Source organism: Balaenoptera acutorostrata, chromosome 13 (genome assembly GCF_949987535.1).
Source record: "Balaenoptera acutorostrata chromosome 13, mBalAcu1.1, whole genome shotgun sequence".
NCBI classification, from domain to species: domain Eukaryota; kingdom Metazoa; phylum Chordata; class Mammalia; order Artiodactyla; family Balaenopteridae; genus Balaenoptera; species Balaenoptera acutorostrata.
Window position 1 is genome coordinate 66,021,948 of NC_080076.1, and position 17,986 is coordinate 66,039,933.

Here is a 17,986-nt window from a genome sequence, read left to right on the forward strand (position 1 = left end):
GGTCAGAGGATAGAAGGCTCTGGTCCTGGCTTTCTGCTCAGACACTGACCAGGAGGTCGGGAGCTGAGATTAAAGTGATGGAGGGGAGGCCTCTGTGAGGTCCAATGGGCTTCTGAACCCCTGCAGCATGTCCTCTGCACCTTCCTGAGTACAGGCAGCAGTCATGGGGCGGCAGGAGTCCTCCTGAGGAGCCACACTGAGTGTTTCAGCCTCTGTTATTGACATAGAGCTTCTCTGCCTCCTGGGAGGGCCTCCTGCCAAGCCCACTGTGGCACGGAGCTCACTGCCTGGTCCAGCAAGTTGAAGGCTGGGAGAGTCTGAGGGGGGGCCGGGCCACCTTCCTCCACACAGGCCGGGGCCTTGAGTACCAACCTGGAGCTGTGACCCACTGCAAGGTGATTGGGCTCAGCGTTACCATTAGCCACATCAGGGACGTGGGCCAGAGACTCTTGCAGGAGCCACATGGCCAGAAGGTGCCCAGTGGAGGGAGCATCTGGGATGAGACCTGTCCTTGCCATGGACGGTGTCTTGGAGCTAAAGCCACACTGTACTGTCCCCGGGGCTTCACCCATGTTCTCAAAACTGCTTGTCTGAGTGGGATTCGTCCTTGGAGAATAGGCCCCAGAAGCCAGCATGGGAGGACTGTCCCTTCAGGTCAGCAGTGGCCTCTGTGACTTTGGTGTGGGGTCTGCAGTGTGGTCACGTCTGTTTTATATAGGTGTTTCATGTGATCTTTTTACCCAGCAATATAGAGGATCTGAAACCTCCCTGCTGCTAAACATTCTGAAATGCTGGATGAAACGTAACATGTGTCCCTAAAGTATGTGACTAGTTCACAAGAAAGTAAGTGAAGTCCCTAGGAGCCAAAATCTAAGAGTGAACAAAACAACCAGAGCAGTGGGTGTTAGGCCAGGAGGTTACTGGCCTGGTAAACAAGGACCTTGAGTGTTAATGGCCACACAGATTTGAGACAGGGCCTTAGGCCTGAGCCACGTAGGGATTGGAACTAAGACACTAGCATGAAGTCAAGCTGCTTAAAAAAGTGTACCTCCAGTGAGAGGGGGACTAGAAGAAACCTGACTGACAGCATAGGAACATGGCCAGAGCCTGGAATGTCTCAGCCTGCCCTCTGAGTTAGGAAAACAGTCTTCCCCTGAGGCTGTGTCACCACAGGCCTGCCCTCAAGTGGATTGGAGGTCACTTTAACACTACCTTTGTCATCTGGAAATCACCAAGCCAAGAACTGGACACAAAAGAAGATTCTAGTCTAATTAACACCTCAGAGGCACTTGGCAAAGCAAATACAAATCCATCCTGACCCCAGGGGGTACTGTGTTCCCACTAAAGAAACACTGCCTGAGATGACTCAGAATCCAAAGGAACAAAGCCCGTGAAGAAACCCTGATCATCCACGCATGTCAGGAGACGTCAGGAGCAGAAGGTGTAGACCTCTGTACCTCTGATGGTAGATGGTCAGATGGTGGCTGTAAAATAAACACGCGTAAGATGGTCAAAGACAAGAAAGATAAAGAAAACATGAGGAAAGATTTGTTAACTATCCCATGTATAAAAATTAAATCAAAATGGATTGAAGAACTAAATGTAAGAGTTAAACTATAAAACTCTTAGAAGAAAACATAGATGTGACCTTAGATTAGAAAACTATTTCTTAGATGTGACACCTAAAACACAAGCAACTAAAGAAAAAATAGAAAAATTGGGCATTATCAAAACTTAAAACTTTTGTGCTTCAAAGAGCACTGTCAGCAGAATGAAAGGACAACCTACTAAATGGGAGAAAATATTTGCAAATCACATCAACAGTAAAAAGAGTAATAACCCAGTTTTAAAATGGACAAAGGATTTAAATAGACATTTCTCCAGAGAAGATACACAAACAACCATAAGCACATAAAAAGACATTCAACATCATTAGTCATCAGAGAAATGCAAACCAAAACTAGAGTGAACTACCACTTCGCACCCACTAGGATCCGTGATCAAAAAGTCAGATAATAAGAAGTGTTGGTGAGGATGGGGAGAAATCAGGACCCTCATAGATTCTGGTGGGATTGTAAAATGGTTCAGCTGGTTCAGAGGATGATATGGCGTTTCCATAAATGGTTAAGATAGAGTTACCATCTGAGCCAGCAGTCCTACACCTAGGTAGATACCCAAGAGAATTGAAAACATTCATGTAAAAACTTGTACACAAAAGTTCATATCAGGGGGCTTCCCTGGTGGTCCAGTGGTTAAGAATCCACCTTCCAATGCAGGGGACATGGGTTCGATCCCTTGTCGGGGAACTAAGATCCCACATGCTGCGGGGCAACTAAGCCCTAGCACCGCAACTAGAGAGCCCGTTTGCCGCAAATACTGAGCCTGCACACCACAACTAGAGAGAAGCCTGCATGCTGCAACGAAAGATCCACATACCACAATGAAGACCCAACACAGCCAAAAAAAAAGTTCACATCCGTTATTATTCATAATAACCAAAAAGTGGAAATATCCCAAATGTCCGTCAATTGAATGGATTTTTAAAATATGGTACATCCATACAATATATCAGTAATATTATGTGGCAATACTTGCATAAAAGGAATGGAATGCTTATACATGCTAAGTGAAAGAAGCCAGTCATGAGGGACCACATGTTATATGATTCCATTTATATTTAATTCCAGAATAGGCAAATCCATGGAGACAGAAAGTAGATTAGTGGTTGCCGGGGCAGGATGGAGTGAGTGCTGATGGATACAAAGTTTCTTTTTGGGATTATGAAAATGTGCAAGGCTTAGTGGTGATGATTGATGGCCTTATGAATATACTAAAAACTACTGAATTCTATACTTTAAAATGGTGACTTTTATGGTATGTGAATTATAGCTCAGTAAGGAATAATACACCATCAAAAAGACCAGATAGATTTGGAAATGAACCCAAAAATACTTTTGGAAAAGAAAAATAATAATCATTTCAATTGAAGAGTCAGCGGAGGGAATTTCTTGGCGGTCCAGTGGTTAGGACTCAGTGCTTTCACTGCCAAGGGCCCAGGTTTCAATCCCTGGTCGGGGAACTAAGATCGTGCAAGCCACGCGTCCAAAAAAAAAAAAACCTCAGTGGGCATATTTGACAGCACAGGAGGCCCAGCTGAGGAGCGCATTTGATCTGAGGAAATGGCCTGGGTGCTGCAGAGGTGAAGAGGTGGAGCCCAAGGAGGAGAGTCTGGAGGGCAGAGAGTAGGGTCTGCGTGCACCTAACAGGAGTTCCCCAAAGAGGGCGGGCTGTGGGGCATTGGTCAAGAGGGAGTGGCCGATGTTTCACAGGCTTAAGCAAGTATTGAAATCTCAGTTTTGGAAATGGAGTGAGGTCTGAATAGCCAGAATAAAACACAATCTCCACCTTAGTGAAACCACAGGGCACCATAGCTAGGAATTCCTTCTGTTCACTGAGGAAGGATGTTCACCTTGCAGGTCTCCATGGCCCTTATCGCTGTCAATTCCTAGCTCTCGGGGAGTGCCAGACCCTGCTTTGAGAAGTGTAGAGGCTACCCCTTGAATCGGGCTGCTAGAGGGCAAAGTCTTGATGCATGACCTGGGCCCTGATGTCACCAGGGATTGTCCCTCAGTAGCTGTGTTACCCACATCTCATAAGGCCTTTCAGCCACACATACAGCTCCAGCAGGAACTATAGAATAAGGGCTCATCAAGTTTGCCATTCTCAGCTTCTCCCTTGAAAAGGCAGTGAATAAATAAAAGAATCAACAACCCAAAAAAATAAGAAAGAAAGTGGCAGTGAGTGAGTATTCACTTAGGGCCAAGCTTCCTGCTTCCGAGGCAGCAGGAGGGTCTGGTATCAGGCACGGTAAGTTCACCTCCTGAACATCCCTCTTGCTTCAGCTGTTTATCCCTCCCTCCCTCCTCCCTGAATAACTGAAAACCACTGATCTTTTTACCGTCTCTACAGCTTTGCCTTTCCTAGAATGTCATATAATTGGAAACATACTGTACCTAACCTTTTCAAATGGGTGTCTTTCACTTAGTAATATCCATTTAAGGTTCTTCCATGCATTTTCATGGTTTGATAGCTTATTTCTTATTATTACCAGATCTTATCCCATTGTATGGATACACATAGTTTGTATGTACCACAGTTTAAGCATTCCCCCATTGAAGGACATCGTGGTTGCTTCTATTTTTTGGCAATTATATGGAGATGATGTATAAAACTGCTATCAGTAGTCACGTATAGGTTTTTGTGTGAATATATGTTTTCATCTCCACTGGTCAGATACCTAGGAGTGCAATTGCTGGTTGGTATGGTAAGACTAGGTTTAGCTTTGTAAGAAACTGCCAGACTGTCTTCCAAAATGACTGCAGTCCCACCAACAGTGAATGTGTTCCTTTGATCCACATCTTTGTTGGCGTTTGGTATCATCAATTTTCTGGGTTTTAGCCATTCTAATAAGTGTTTAGTGGTATCTTGTTTTAATTTTCAATTGCTGAATGACATATGATGCTGAACATCTTTTCATACACTTATCAGCCATCTCATCTTTGGTGAGTGCCTGTTCAGATCTTTGTTCATTTTTTTTAATTGGTTATTTCTTACTGCTGAATTTTAAGAATTCTTTGTATATTTTAGATACAAGTCTTTATTCAGGTAATGTGATTCACAGATATTTTCTCCCAGTCTTTGATTTGGCTTTCCATTCTCTTGACAGTGTCTTTCTCAGAGCAGAAATTTTTAATGTTAATGAAGTCCAACGCATTAGATTTTTTTTTTTCTATCATGGATCATGCTTTTGGTGTTGTATCAAAAACTCATTGCCAAACCCAAGCTCACCTAGACTTCCTACTGTGTTTTCTTCTGAGTTCTCATTTTATAATTTTGCATTTTACACTTAGATCTATGATCCATTTTGAGTTAACGTTTGTGAAAGATGTACGGTCTGTGTCTAGATTTAGTCTTTGCATGTGGACATCCATTTGTGCCAGCACCATTTGTTGAAAGATTATTCTATGTCTTTGCCTTTATCAAAGATCAATTGACTACATTTGTTTAGATCTATTTTGGGGCCTTTTCCTTTTCATATAAACTTTAGAATAAGTTTGTTGATACTACAGTATAAGTTCCTGGGATTTTTATTGGGATTCCATTGAATCTCTAGATCAAGTTAGGAAAAGTTGACATCTTAACAATATTGAGTCTTCCTATTCATGAACATAGAATATGTCAGTTTATTTAGATCTTTGATTTCTTTCATCGGAGTTTTGTTGTTTCCCTCATATAGAATTTGTACATATTTTGTTATATTTCTATCAAATTATTGCTCTTTTGGCACCAGTATAAGTGGTATTGTGTTTACAATTTCAAATACCACTTGTTCATTGCTGGTATATAGAAAAGTAATTGACTTTTGTATGTTAACCTTGTATCCTGCAACCTTGGTATAATTGCTTATTAGTTACAGATTTTGTTGTTGTTGATTCTTTGGAATTTTCTACAATGACACAGTGTCATCACTGATGTTTTTATTCACTGAACACAGTTTTATTCTTCCTTCCCAATCTTTATACCTTTTATTTCCTTCTCTTGTCATACTGCATTAGCGAAGACTTCCAGTACAGTGTTAACAGTAAGTTTTTTGTGTGGTTATTCTTTATCAAGTTAAGTTCTCTATTTCTAGTTTGTTAAGTTTTTATCATTATTAGATGTTTGGTTTTGTCATATGCTTTTTCTGCATCAGTTGATATGGTCATAAGGCTCTTCTTTAGTGTTGTTGGATGTGGTGGATTATGGTAATTGATTTTTGAATATTAAATCAGTATGCCTACCTGGAATAAATCCCATTTGGTCATGGTGTATAATTCGTTTTATACATTGTTGGATTCAATTTGCTAATATTTTGTTGAGGATTTTTGAATCTTTGTTCATGAGAGATATTGGTCTGTAGTTCTTTCTTGTAATCTAGTTTGGATATTAGGGTAATGCTGGCCTCATAGGAGTTAGGATTTATTTCCTCTACTTCTGTTTTCTGGAACAGATTGTGGAGAATTGGTATAATTTCTTAAATGTTTGATAGAATTCACCAGTAAAACTGTCTGGGTCTGGTGCTTTTTTCCTTGGAAGATTATTAATTGTTGGTTAATTTCTTTAATAGATACAGGTCTATTCAGATTATTTTTCCTTGTGTGAGTTATGTGGATTTTTTTTTCAAAGAACTGGTCCATTTTAACTAAGTTATCAAATATATGGGTATAAAGTCATTCATAATATTCCTTTATGATCCTTTTAATGTCTATGGATGGGATCAGTAGTGAGGGCCCCCTTTCATTTCTTTCTTTTTTTATTGATATGTACTTGATTTACAATATTGTGTTAGTCTCACACAGTGTATTTTGTGTAGCAAAATCATTCAGTTATATATTTTTCGGATTATTTTCCATTATAGGTTATTACAAGATATTGAATATGGATCCTTGTGCTATACAGTAAATCCTTGTTGCTTACCTCCCCTTTCATTTCTTTTTTTTATATAAATTATTTATTTTATTTATTTTTGGCTGCATTGGGTCTTTGTTGCTGCACGCAGGCTTTCTCTAGTTTCAGTGAGCGGGGGCTACTCTTTGTTGAGGTGCGCAGGCTTCTCATTGCGGTGGCTTCTCGTTGTGGAGCACGGGCTCTAGAGCACAGGCTCAGTAGTTGTGGCGCACAGGCTTAGTTGCTCTGCGGCATGTGGGATCTTCATGGACCAGGGCTTGAACCTGTGTCCCAGCATTGGCAGGCGGATTCTTAACCACTGCGCCACCAGGGAAGTCCCTCCCCTTTCATTTCTGATATTAGTAATATGTGTCTTCTCTCTCCATTTCTGATTAGCCTCACTATAAGTTTATCAATTTTATTGATCTTTTCAAAGAACCGACTTTTTATTTCATTGATTTTTCTCTATTGTTTTCCCTTTTCAATTTCATTGATTTATGCTCTAATTTTTTTTTTTTTAAAGGATTTTCTTATTTATTTATTTATTTATTTATTTATTTATTTTTGGCTGTGTTGGGTCTTCGGTTCGTGCGAGGGCTTTCTCCAGTTGCGGCAAGCGGGGGCCACTCTTCATCGCGGTGCGGGGACCGCTCTTCATCGCGGTGCGCGGGCCTTTCTCTATCGCGGCCCCTCCCGTCGCGGGGCACAGGCTCCAGACGCGCAGGCTCAGCAATTGTGGCTCACGGGCCCAGCTGCTCCGTGGCATGTGGGATCTTCCCAGACCAGGGCTCGAACCCGTGTCCCCTGCATTAGCAGGCAGATTCTCAACCACTGCGCCACCAGGGAAGCCCTCTAATTTTTACTATTTACTTTATTCTGCTTGCTTTACATTATTTTGCTTATTATTGCATTAATATTATTTTTATTTACTGTTTATAATTATTTAATATTATTTTATTTTTTATTATTTTTATTATTAATTTTCTACTGCTTGCTCATCTTTTTCTAGTTCCTAAAGGTGAAGTTATTTCAGGTCTTTCTTTTTTTCTAATTTATGCATTCTCTGCAATAAGTTTCCCTCTAAGCACTGCTTTCACTGTATCCCATAAAATTTGACTTTGTGTTTTCATTTTCATTTAATTCAATATTTTAAAATTTCTTTTGAGACTTTTTCTCTGATCCATGTGTTATTTAGAAATGTTGTTTAATCATGAAAGATGTATGAGTTTTCTGGCTTTCTGTTTTTGATGTCTACTTTAATTCTGTTGTGGTCTTGAAGCATACTTTTGTATGATTTCTGTTCTTTTATATTTGTTAGAGTATGTTTTATGACCCAGAATATGGTCTATACTAGTGAATATTCCATGTGATCTTGAAAGTAATATGTATTCTGCTATTGATAAATGAAGTATTTTATAAATGTCAGTTAAATACAATGAATGATGGTAGTGTTCAATTAATTATGTCCTCATTGATCTTCTGTCTGCTGGATCTGTTGATTACTGATAGAGGTATATGGAAATCTCCAGCTATAATAGTGGACTTGTCTAGTTCTCCTTCCAGTTCTATCAGTTTTTCCACATGTATTTTAACACACTGTATTGTTAGATGTATGCATATTAAGGATTGCTATGTCTTCTTGGAAAATCGACCCTGTTATCATCATATAATGCCTGTCTTTATTCTTTTTTTTTTTAATTTATTTATTTATTTATATTTATTTTTGGCTGTGTTGGGTTTTTGTTTCTGTGTGAGGGCTTTCTCCAGTTGCAGCAAGCGGGGTCCACTCTTCATCGCGGTGCACGGGCCTTTCACCGTCCCGGCCTCTCCCGTTGCGGAGCACAGGCTCCAGACGCACAGGCTCAGTAGTTGTGGCTCACGGGCTTAGTCACTCCACGGCATGTGGGATCTTCCCAGACCAGGGCTCGAACCCATGTCCCCTGCATTGGCAGGCAGATTCTTAACCACTGCGCCACCAGGGAAGCCCGCCTGTCTTTATTCTTGATAATTTTCCTTACTCTGATGACTGCTTTGTCTGAGATTAATACAGCTACTCCAGCTTTCTTTTAATTAGTGTTAGCATGGCATGTCCTTCTCCATCCCTTTTTTTAAAGAGTAGACTTATTTTTTTTGAACAGTTTAAGGTTCACAGCAAAACTGTACAGAAAGTACGGAGAGTTCTCATATACCCCTCTGCCTTACCTGTTGACATCCCACATCTGAGTGATACATTGGTTACAACCAATAAAACTACACAGACACATCATTATCACCCAAAGTCCATAGTTTACATTGTGTTCACCTTTGGTGTTGTGCATTCTGTGGGTTTGGACAATGTATAAGGACATGTATCTACCACCATAAAGGTATCATACAAAATAGTGTCACTGACCTAACAATCCTCTGCACTCTGCCTGTTAATCCCTCTCTCCTCCCAACCCCTGGCAATAACTGTTTTTTTTTTTACTATTTCCATAGTTTTTTGTTTTCCAGAATGTCATATAGTTGGAACCAACCTTTACTTTTAATTTATGTGTCTTTATATTTAAGCTGAGTTTCTTGTAGACAACATATACTTGGGTTTTCTTTTTCATTCTTTTTGTCAGTTTCTTTTAATGGTATATTTGGAATATTTATATTTAAAGTGATTATTGATATAGTGAATTAATATCTACCATATTCTTAACGATTTTGGTCTCCCCCTTTTTCTTCTGCCTTCTCTGGTTTTAATTGAGCATGTTTTTGGTATGATTCCATTTTCTCTCTCTTATATTATCTCTTAGCATTATCTAAGAATATCTTAGATAGTAAGATAATGTATCTCTTCCATTGTCTCTCTTAGCATGTCAACTGTACTGCTTTTTAAATTTTTTTTAGTGGTTGCCCTACAGTTTGAAATAAACATTTATAACTAAGTACACTTTCAAATAATGTTATAATGCTGAAGGGTAGTGCAGGTGCCTGTTAACAAAGTATTCCCAATTCTTTCTTTCCAGGACATATAACATTGCTACTGTTTATTTATTTCACTTATCATCCAATACATTGTTGCTGTTACTAGTTTGAGCAAGAAGTTATCTTTTACTTCTGTGTGTGTGTGTGTGTGTGGCCTGTGGGATTTTAGTTCCCTGACAAGGGATTTTTTTTTTAATATGATTATGTTCTATTTTTTATTTCTTATTTAGAGAATGTGATTTGTTCCTTTTTTAAATTAATTAATTAATTTATTTATTTATTTTGGCTGCACTGGGTCTTTGTTACAGCACTCGGGCTTCTCTAGTTGCAGCACTTGAGCTCTAGAGCTCATGGGCTCAGTAGTTGTGGCACGCGTGCTTATTGCGGTATGTGGGATCTTAGTTCCCCAACCAGGGATCAGACCCGGGCCCCCTGCATTTGGAGCAAAGAGTCCTAACCACTGGACTGCCAGGGAATTCCCAAAAAGTTATCTTTTCATTAAGAATAAGACAAATAAAAATTCTTATAGTATTTATTCTTTCTCTAGCACTTTCTTCATGCAGATCTAAGTTTCTGACCTGTATCATTTTCCTTCTCTCTGAAGAACTTCTTTTAACATTTCTTGCAAGGCAGTTCTGCTGGCAACACATTTCCTCTAGTGTCTTTTTGTTGTTTTTGTCTGAGAAAACCTTTATTTCTCTTTCATTTTTGAGATATAATTTCAATGGATACAGAATTCTAGATTGGTGGGTTTGTTTTTAACACCTTAAATGTTTCACTTCAGTCAGTTTTTGCTTGAATGGTTTCTGAAAAGAGGTCTGTTGTAATCTTTACTCTGTCCCTTATTAGCTGAAGTATATTTTTCCCTCTGCTTCTCTCAAGAGTTTCTGTTTGTCTTTGGTTTGCTGCAGTTTATGTTATGTGTAGGTAGGTGTGGATTTTTTGGTATTTATTCTACTTAGTGTTCTCTGAGCAGCTCAGATCTGTGGTTTGGTATCTTTCATTAATTTTGAAAAAGTCTTAGCTATTATTATTATTATTAAATTCTCTCTGCTTATATGATCCATCTGTTCTTGTGTGTTGTCCAGATTTTTCCATTAGAGCCCTTAACATATTAATAATAGTTATTTAAAAATCCTGGCCTCATAATTCCAAAATTGCTGCCATGTCTGACTCTGGTTCTGATCCTGCTTCATCTCGAGACTGTGTTTCATTTCGGGTTTTTGTTTGATTTTGTTTTGCCTTTTATCATGTCTTGTAATTTTTGTTGAAACCTGGACATAATGTACTAAGTAATAGGAACTGGGGGTAAAAGGTCTTTAATGTGAGGTTTTGTTTACCTGGTAAGAATTAGGTCTTGTTTACTGTCTCCTGAAGCTGCAGGTGTCAGAGGCTTCCATTTCCTCTGGTGTCCTTGCTTTTCTCTCCCTGTTTTCCTTGAGTTTCCCTAGAATCTCCTTGTTAAATGGAGTCTGTGTCTTGCATTTCTCTTAGTTGTGATCTAGTGTTCTTATTACACAGGGGCCCTGTTGATTTTGTGAGGTATTGGGGAGGAGAAGCACTCTCTAGTCTCATGATTAAGTCTCTTATGTTGTTGTTGGGCCAGAGTCCCTTGGCCTATGACCTTCAGGAGAGTTTCTTAGTGCGTGTGGAGGGGAGCTAGGCTGGAGTTGGTTGATTGCCCTGCCCCCAGGTCACATCATACTCAGTAAAGTAATTTTCCTCGGGGGAAGGCTTTTGTTAAGGAGAACAGGACTCTGGGTGTGTTTCAGAGTGGTTGCTTTCCCCTTCCTCAGCCCAAAGCATATGGGAGGAGCACTCCATTCCTGATCTCCACCCATGACAACTGGTGGAGCTCCTGGAGGTAAAACTAACACAAGTGTGGGTGCCCTCCTCCCTCCCTGGTGGGGCTCCAGGCAGTTTTATGTCTTTGCCTTGTCTCCAGTTGTCAGGGCAGCGGTTTCTCTGGTGGGTCTAAGAAGAGTTGTTGGTATACAGGTTTTCAGTTTTCCTCTTATTTTAGGAGTGAGAATGACAACTCCCAAGCTGTTTGCATCTTACAGCCGAAACCAGAACTCCTCTCCTACTTTTTTAATTTATTAACTTTTGGAGATGAGTATGGATTTTATTGATTATCATGAAACTAGTAGTCCTGTGCAAGAGCCACGGGTGTCTGTGTTTGTGCAGGTTGAAAGAGCAGAGCCTTGTGAAGGAGCTGCGGCCCCGGGATGTCCTGGAGAGCAGCAGTGACAGCGATGAGAAGGTCCCTGTGACTAAGCCCTCCTCGCTCTCCAAGCGGAAGCTGGAGCTCGAGGTGGAAACGGTGGAGAAGAAGAAGAAAGGGCGGCCTCGGAAGGACTCGCGGCTCATGCCCATGTCCCTGTCTGTGCAGGTGAGGCTGGCGGGCCAGTGCTGCCCCCAGCCCACCTCCTGAGCTCGATGTGGGGGCCTGCATATGCCCTGGGGAAGAAGGGGGGCCCCGCGTGCCTCATCAGTGTGGGGACAGCTGGCGTGGACACGTATACCTCCAGAACTGCCCCTGACCCACCCGGAGTCCTTGAGCCCCACCCTGGGGTCAGCTGCCTTGTCTCTGCAGTAGGGGTCTCTGTAGCGATCATCTACCCTCACAGAGGGTGAAAATGCCCGGGTAGTAGGCCCAGCCTCACCTCTGGTGACTCACCTTTACCTGGCACTGCCCTCCAGTGCCGGGCAGGGCTCAGGGACATCTCTGCTCTTGCAGTCCCCAGCTGCCCTGACTGCAGAGAAGGACGCCGTGTGTTTGTCCGTCCCAGCAGCTGCGCTGAAGCTGCCCATGCCGGGCCCCCAAAGAGCCTTCACCCTGCAGGTGAGCAGGCCTCCGCCTCCCTTCCTCCCGAGACTGCACATTCTTTTTGTCCGCCTGCCCACCCCCACCCCCTGGGAGGTGTAAACCCTGAATTGTCACAGACTTGGGGCTGCTTTCAAGTGGCTCTCCATCACCTTCTGGGGGAAGTTGTGGCTGAGCAGAGCAGCCACCCAATCTTAACAAGATGGCTGGCCTCTTCTCTGGGACCCCTCAATTCCCCAGCCCCCACGCCTCTCCTCCATGTCTTTGCCCTCCATCTTCTGGGTGCCCAGCTCCTTCAAGACCTGTCCCAGGTGTTCCTTCTCCTGAAAGCCTCCTCGATCTCCACTGTCGGCCGTGGGCTCAGCCCATGGAACCGTGTGGCACTGGTCTGTCTCTTGACCAGCCTGCTGGCCCGTCCACTTCCCAGTGCCCAGTGTGGGGTCATCATCAGGGCCTTTCAAGGTCTCGAGTGGAAGCTTCTAACTACAGGCTTGTTCAAAACACAGATCTACAGCAAGTAGTTCTTTATTCCCAGAGGCCCTCTGGCCGCTCATCCCAGCACCCGTGCCAGGCCTTGCACACACCGTCATCTCCCATCCTCTATACCTCAGCTCAGTTTCATGCCCTCGGGAAACCTTTTAGAACCCCACATGCAGGTGGGCTGCACACTGCCCCAGCCCAGGCTGCCCCTCAGGGCTGCCAGAGGGCAGGTGGACAGGTCCTTCTGGGTCTAAGGGTGGGGCCCCCTGGTTCTTCTCGCACAAATCCCCCTCCCAAACTCAGCCGGCCCCCCTCACCCCAGGGCCTTCCTTGCAGAGTGCTGTGTGGGGCTGTTCTTGGTTTCTGGGGGCCCAGCCCCCAGCCACAGCCGGCCCTCCACCCCAGCTCACCCGCTGTGTGGCCACACAAGTACGAACCGCTCACCTAGGTCCCACGTGGGATATCTGCCTGTCAGCTCCCCAGACACAAAACACGAGGCTGAGCCCGTGTGGAGTTGGTGCTGAACTGCACACATCTCCCCACGCTTTTCTGGGGATCCTCCTGTCAGTGACACTGGGCTCCAGTGTGCATGCCAAGGTGCACTGCCAAGGAGCTGGAGAGCCTAAGGGCTTTCCTGACCTTTCCTCCAAGTGCCAACACAGCCTCTGTTCTGGCCAAACCTGACAGTCTTTGAAGATCCTTCAGTTAGGAGTCAGGAGACCCATGTCCCCCCGAGTGGGCTGGGGTCCTTCTGTGCCGTGTTCTCTTGGCCGGTTGCTTGCCTTCTCTGCATCCTCCCTTGTGAGAGGAGGTGGTGGGATCCAGAGGCTTCGAGGTCTTTAGCTGTGACACCGATTCTCTGCTCCACTGCACAGAGGACAAGGTGGACACCAGCTCCTGGGACTTGCCCTGCCCTGGGGGCTGCACGTTGGGACCTCTGGCCCCCTGTCCTGCCCTGTGACCACCCCCACCCCCAGCCTGCTGTTGGCCGGCAACTCTGTCCACCCTTGCGTGTCCTTCCCCCTGTCCATGGCCCACGTCTGAGGCCACTGCTGCTGAAAACGTTCTGTTTGCTTCTCTCCCCCAGGTGAGCTCTGACCCCTCCATGTACATAGAGGTGGAGAACGAGGTGACGGCCGTGGGGGGCATAAAGCTGAGCCGCCTGAAGTGCAGCCGGGAAGGGAAGGAGTGGGAGACGGTGCTCACCAGCCGGATCCTCACCGCTGCCGGCAGCTGGTAAGAGCAGGGGTCTCCACCCCACCTGCCTTTAACGTAAAGCAAGACCCCGCACTGTGCTGTGGGGCACCGGGCTGTCCTGGGAGGTGGCCTGTCTGAGGGAGGCCTACGCCCAGCCTCACTCGGGACTGAGCTGGTGCCTGAGTCATCCGAGTCCCTGGGACACCCCTTGAAGGTGGCACCATCATCCCCGTGTTACAGGAGAGGAAACTGAGTCCTGGAGGGTCACCTAAGCCCCCTGGGCATTCTAGTCGGATTCCTGAAGTCTCCATTTCCAGGCCGAGCTCTGCCTGCGTCTCTCTGACCTTGGCTGGCCTTTTCTCTGGACCCCAGGTTTTTATCCAAGGAAGTCAGCATGGATTTCTGACTGTCCTCTGAGTCCCAAGGCCAGCCCTTTCCAGATCTGCCCTTTTGGGGGAGACCTGAATTCGGTGGTCAGTCACCTAGTGTCTTTCCACCACCCCTGGAGGTGGCCCCGCACGTGCTCCATCTGGAAAGAGGACCCGGGGACATATGGCCCCAGTCGGGACTGTGTTCTCAGTACCCCTACGAGGGTCTTACAAAGCTGTCAGCTTAGATGTGGTTGTTTTCATTAGGCCCGGAATCCTTTTTCATGAGGCTGCATGTGAAACACTCTCACAAATGTCTGTGACCCTGGCCCTGAGTGAGCCAGGTGCTGGGCCTGGACGGAACCACCGTTCTGTTCCTCCCTCCGTCCCCTGGGGCTCCCCCTTCGTCCCTGGTCCCAAGGCAGCCGGCACGCCCCAGCTGGGGGCCAGGTGTGTCAGCACAGCCTCCCCGTGTGACCTAGAGGCTGCCGGGGAGTCCGGCCAAGCGGCCAGCCAGGCCCCAGCCCAGCGTGCAGACCTGCCCCCCGCGCCACAACTCCAGAGGTTCGGCATCCCTGGCAGCGGGCTGGCTGCAGGTGTGCCCTGACCACAGGGACGAGCAGACAGAACACGGACCCACGGCCTCTTCCTTGGCTGACCTCGCTGTGAGCTGGCTGCCAGTGCAGACCGTAGGCGCCGGCTGGCAGCCCAGAAGTGATTTGGAGCAGGGCTCCAGTGGGCTGCTGGGCCGGACCTTGCTGTGCTGGCTGCACACCTGCTCCCACTGCCTGGGGTCTGAGGCTCTGGCCTCACTCTAAGCTCGCTCTCACCCCAGGGGGCCCCACTAAGAAGGCAGAGCCTGCTTGTGCCGGGCACAGCCAAGGGGCCTAGTGGACGCGCAGAGGAGAGACATGAGACTGCGCCGACACACTTGTGGTGAAGCCTTTCTCGCTCAGGGAGCGACATGTCTCTCCCACCCCGGTCTCGAAGGCCTTCTGAGCACAGCTGGGCGCCCCATGTGGGAGACGCACCCTGTCGTCCCCACATTCCCCCTGGCCTGTCTGGGCAGAGGCCTCCCAGGGCCCCTCTGGCTGGTCTCAGCTAGGAGACTGTCGGGGGCATGCTCTGCAGCTGCTCCCAAACAGTGAGGCCTGCTTCCTGGCTCACTGTCAGGGCCGCTGGTCCTCGGGCACGTGCTCCCTGGGGGCAGTTCCGTGTGAGCCCAGAAAAGCCTGAGCCACCGCATGGGGGCGAGGACTCCATCTCCAGGCAGAGGTCTCCAGTAGGCACCATCAGCTCTGCCGCCCAGCCTGGCTCTGTCCCTGCATCTCGGGGCCACCAGAGCTCCCAGCCTCCCTCACTCCAGCCCCCTGCTCCCCCAGTGACGTGGTGTGTGTCGCCTGTGAAAAGCGGATGCTGTCCGTGTTCTCCACCTGTGGTCGCCGCCTCCTCCCTCCCATCCTGCTGCCATCCCCGATCTCCACCCTGCACTGTACCGGCTCCTACGTCATGGCCCTCACCGCCACAGCCACGCTGTCCGTCTGGTGAGAGGCAGGGCGGGAGCGGCTGTGTGGGTGCCCCTTGCTGCAGGGAGGGTCGCCCCACCGGCACACAGGCCCTTGGGCCCGGCTGGAGGGTGAGCTGCTCCTGTCTCCCCCAGGGATGTGCACAGGCAGATAGTGGTGGTGAAGGAAGAGTCCCTACACTCCATCTTGGCAGGTGAGCCTGGCAGGGGTCCGCCCCATCCCTGGGGTGGGGTTGGGGACGGGCAGCTCAAGTCCAGGTCTGGCACAAAGGGCCCCGCTCAGCCGAGACGGAGAGCAGGCTCTGGGGTCCCGTCTGCGTGGCTAGGGCTGTGGGAGCCATGGAGCCCGCTGACGAGAATACGCTGGAACCCTTTCTTGGTGTCTCCCTAGGAAGTGACATGACGGTGTCACAGATCTTGCTGACGCAGCATGGAATCCCCGTGATGAACCTGTCGGACGGGAAGGCCTACTGCTTCAACCCATCACTGTCTGCGTGGTAAGCACACCGCCCTGAGCCCTGCCCCTTGGAGGGTCCATCTGAGCCAGAACCCAGCACAGCCAGCAAGGGCCCCGCCTGGCCCACTTCTCCTGGGAGTCTGGCCAGAGTGGAGGCTGCAGTGCAGCCCCCATCCCTGCCAGCCCCCTGCCTCTCTGCCCTCAGACCCGTGCACAGGGACGCTGTCCTTCCCCTCCACTGTTCCCCGGGGGTCACTTTGTCTGGAGCAGACATTTGAACTTTTATGGTTGTCGATGAATAGTTCCAGCCTGGCCTCCGTAGGTGCCATCAGCTTCACGGCAGCCTCATCCGGCCCTGCTGTTTTTGTAGCTGAGTCGGAGCCGAGGGGCACCTCCGACTGGCTTGGTGCATTAGTGGGGCTGCACTGTCACTCACCACGTGTGAGGTCTGTACCTTTGCTCTGTCCATTTTGGAGTCCTTTTCTATATTTGTAAAACCTCTTTTTTTTTTCTGCCGCGCTGCATGTCTCGCAGATCTTAGTTCCCCAACTAGGGATCGAACCTGGGCCCCCTGCATAGGAAGCATGGAGTCCTAAGCAGGGAAGTCCCTGTAAAACTTCTTTGTACATCAGAGATCTTAACCCAGAGTTAGAAAGGGTGTACCTCGTGTACCAGCCGATCAGAAGTTTTCTCCTGGGCTTCCCTGGTGGCGCAGTGGTTGAGAATCTGCCTGCTAATTCAGGGGACACGGGTTCAAGCCCTGGTCTGGGAAGATCCCACATGCCGCGGAGCAACTAGGCCCGTGAGCCACAACTACTGAGCCTGCGCGTGTCGAGCCTTGCTCCGCAACAAGAGAGGCCGCGATAGTGAGAGGCCCGCGCACCGCGATGAAGAGTGGCCCCCGCTTGCCACAACTAGAGAAAGCCCTCGCACAGAAACGAAGACCCAACACAGCCAAAAATAAATAAATAAATTTTAAAAAAAGAAGTTTTCTCCTGCCTGCGCCTTGCTCCTTCAGGCCCAAGTGTGCCGCCATCCAGCCTGTCTCTGTTAAGGGTTGCCGGACACAAGTTTATCCTCAGACTGAGATTTCTTTCTTGAGTTAAAAAAAAAAAAAACAGCAACCCTCAAAATCCCCACTCCCTGCTCTTCCAAATTGCAAAATATCATGTATTGTATGTGATTAGTATAATAATGGGAACAAGCTGGTTATTTGAGAAGGGAAATGTGGACTCTGTAGGCACCAGGCTGTTTTTAAATTGTGTGAAGCATCCAGAGAATGTGAAGCACTGATGCCTGGAATGCTGTGTGAGCTCTGGGAGGCTCTATGCCGGGGACTCCTCAGCCGATTTGGAGGGCCGTGGCATGTGGGCTCCCAGGCAGACTAGCATCCCAGGCATACTCGCTCCCCGCCCCCAGGACCTGAGACCCGGGGCCAGAGTGTTCAAGTAAGGAGGCCCCACATGGGCATACAGGGACCTCGGCTCCCTCAGTGCCCCTCGCCGCCTGCCTCTGCTGGGCCTCCTGGTTTCCCTGAGTTCCGCTCCTGCCTTTGCCTCCCCAGGAACCTGGTTTCTGACAAGCAGGACTCCCTGGCCCAGTGTGCAGACTTCAGGAGCAGCCTGCCATCCCAGGACGCCATGCTGTGCTCGGGACCCTTAGCCATAGTCCAGGGCCGCGCCTCCACGTAG

General features: G+C 47.3%; 1 protein-coding gene across 6 annotated transcripts in view; it reads left to right on the forward strand.

Moving 5' to 3' along the window:
* LOC103014462 (protein HIRA) overlaps positions 1–17,986 on the forward strand; it is a 76,019-nt gene that overhangs the window by 44,303 nt on the left and 13,730 nt on the right. For 5 of the 6 annotated variants that reach the window (XM_057526474.1, XM_057526475.1, XM_057526476.1 and 2 more), the window contains 7 exons: positions 11,629–11,833; positions 12,182–12,286; positions 13,836–13,984; positions 15,696–15,857; positions 15,974–16,032; positions 16,230–16,335; positions 17,860–17,982. In XM_057526474.1, the coding sequence (XP_057382457.1) occupies positions 11,629–11,833; positions 12,182–12,286; positions 13,836–13,984; positions 15,696–15,857; positions 15,974–16,032; positions 16,230–16,335; positions 17,860–17,982 (909 nt within the window). Of the gene's footprint in view, positions 1–11,628; positions 11,834–12,181; positions 12,287–13,835; positions 13,985–15,695; positions 15,858–15,973; positions 16,033–16,229; positions 16,336–17,037; positions 17,311–17,859; positions 17,983–17,986 lie in introns of those variants that run through there. The other variant, XM_057526479.1, reaches the window with a different exon arrangement.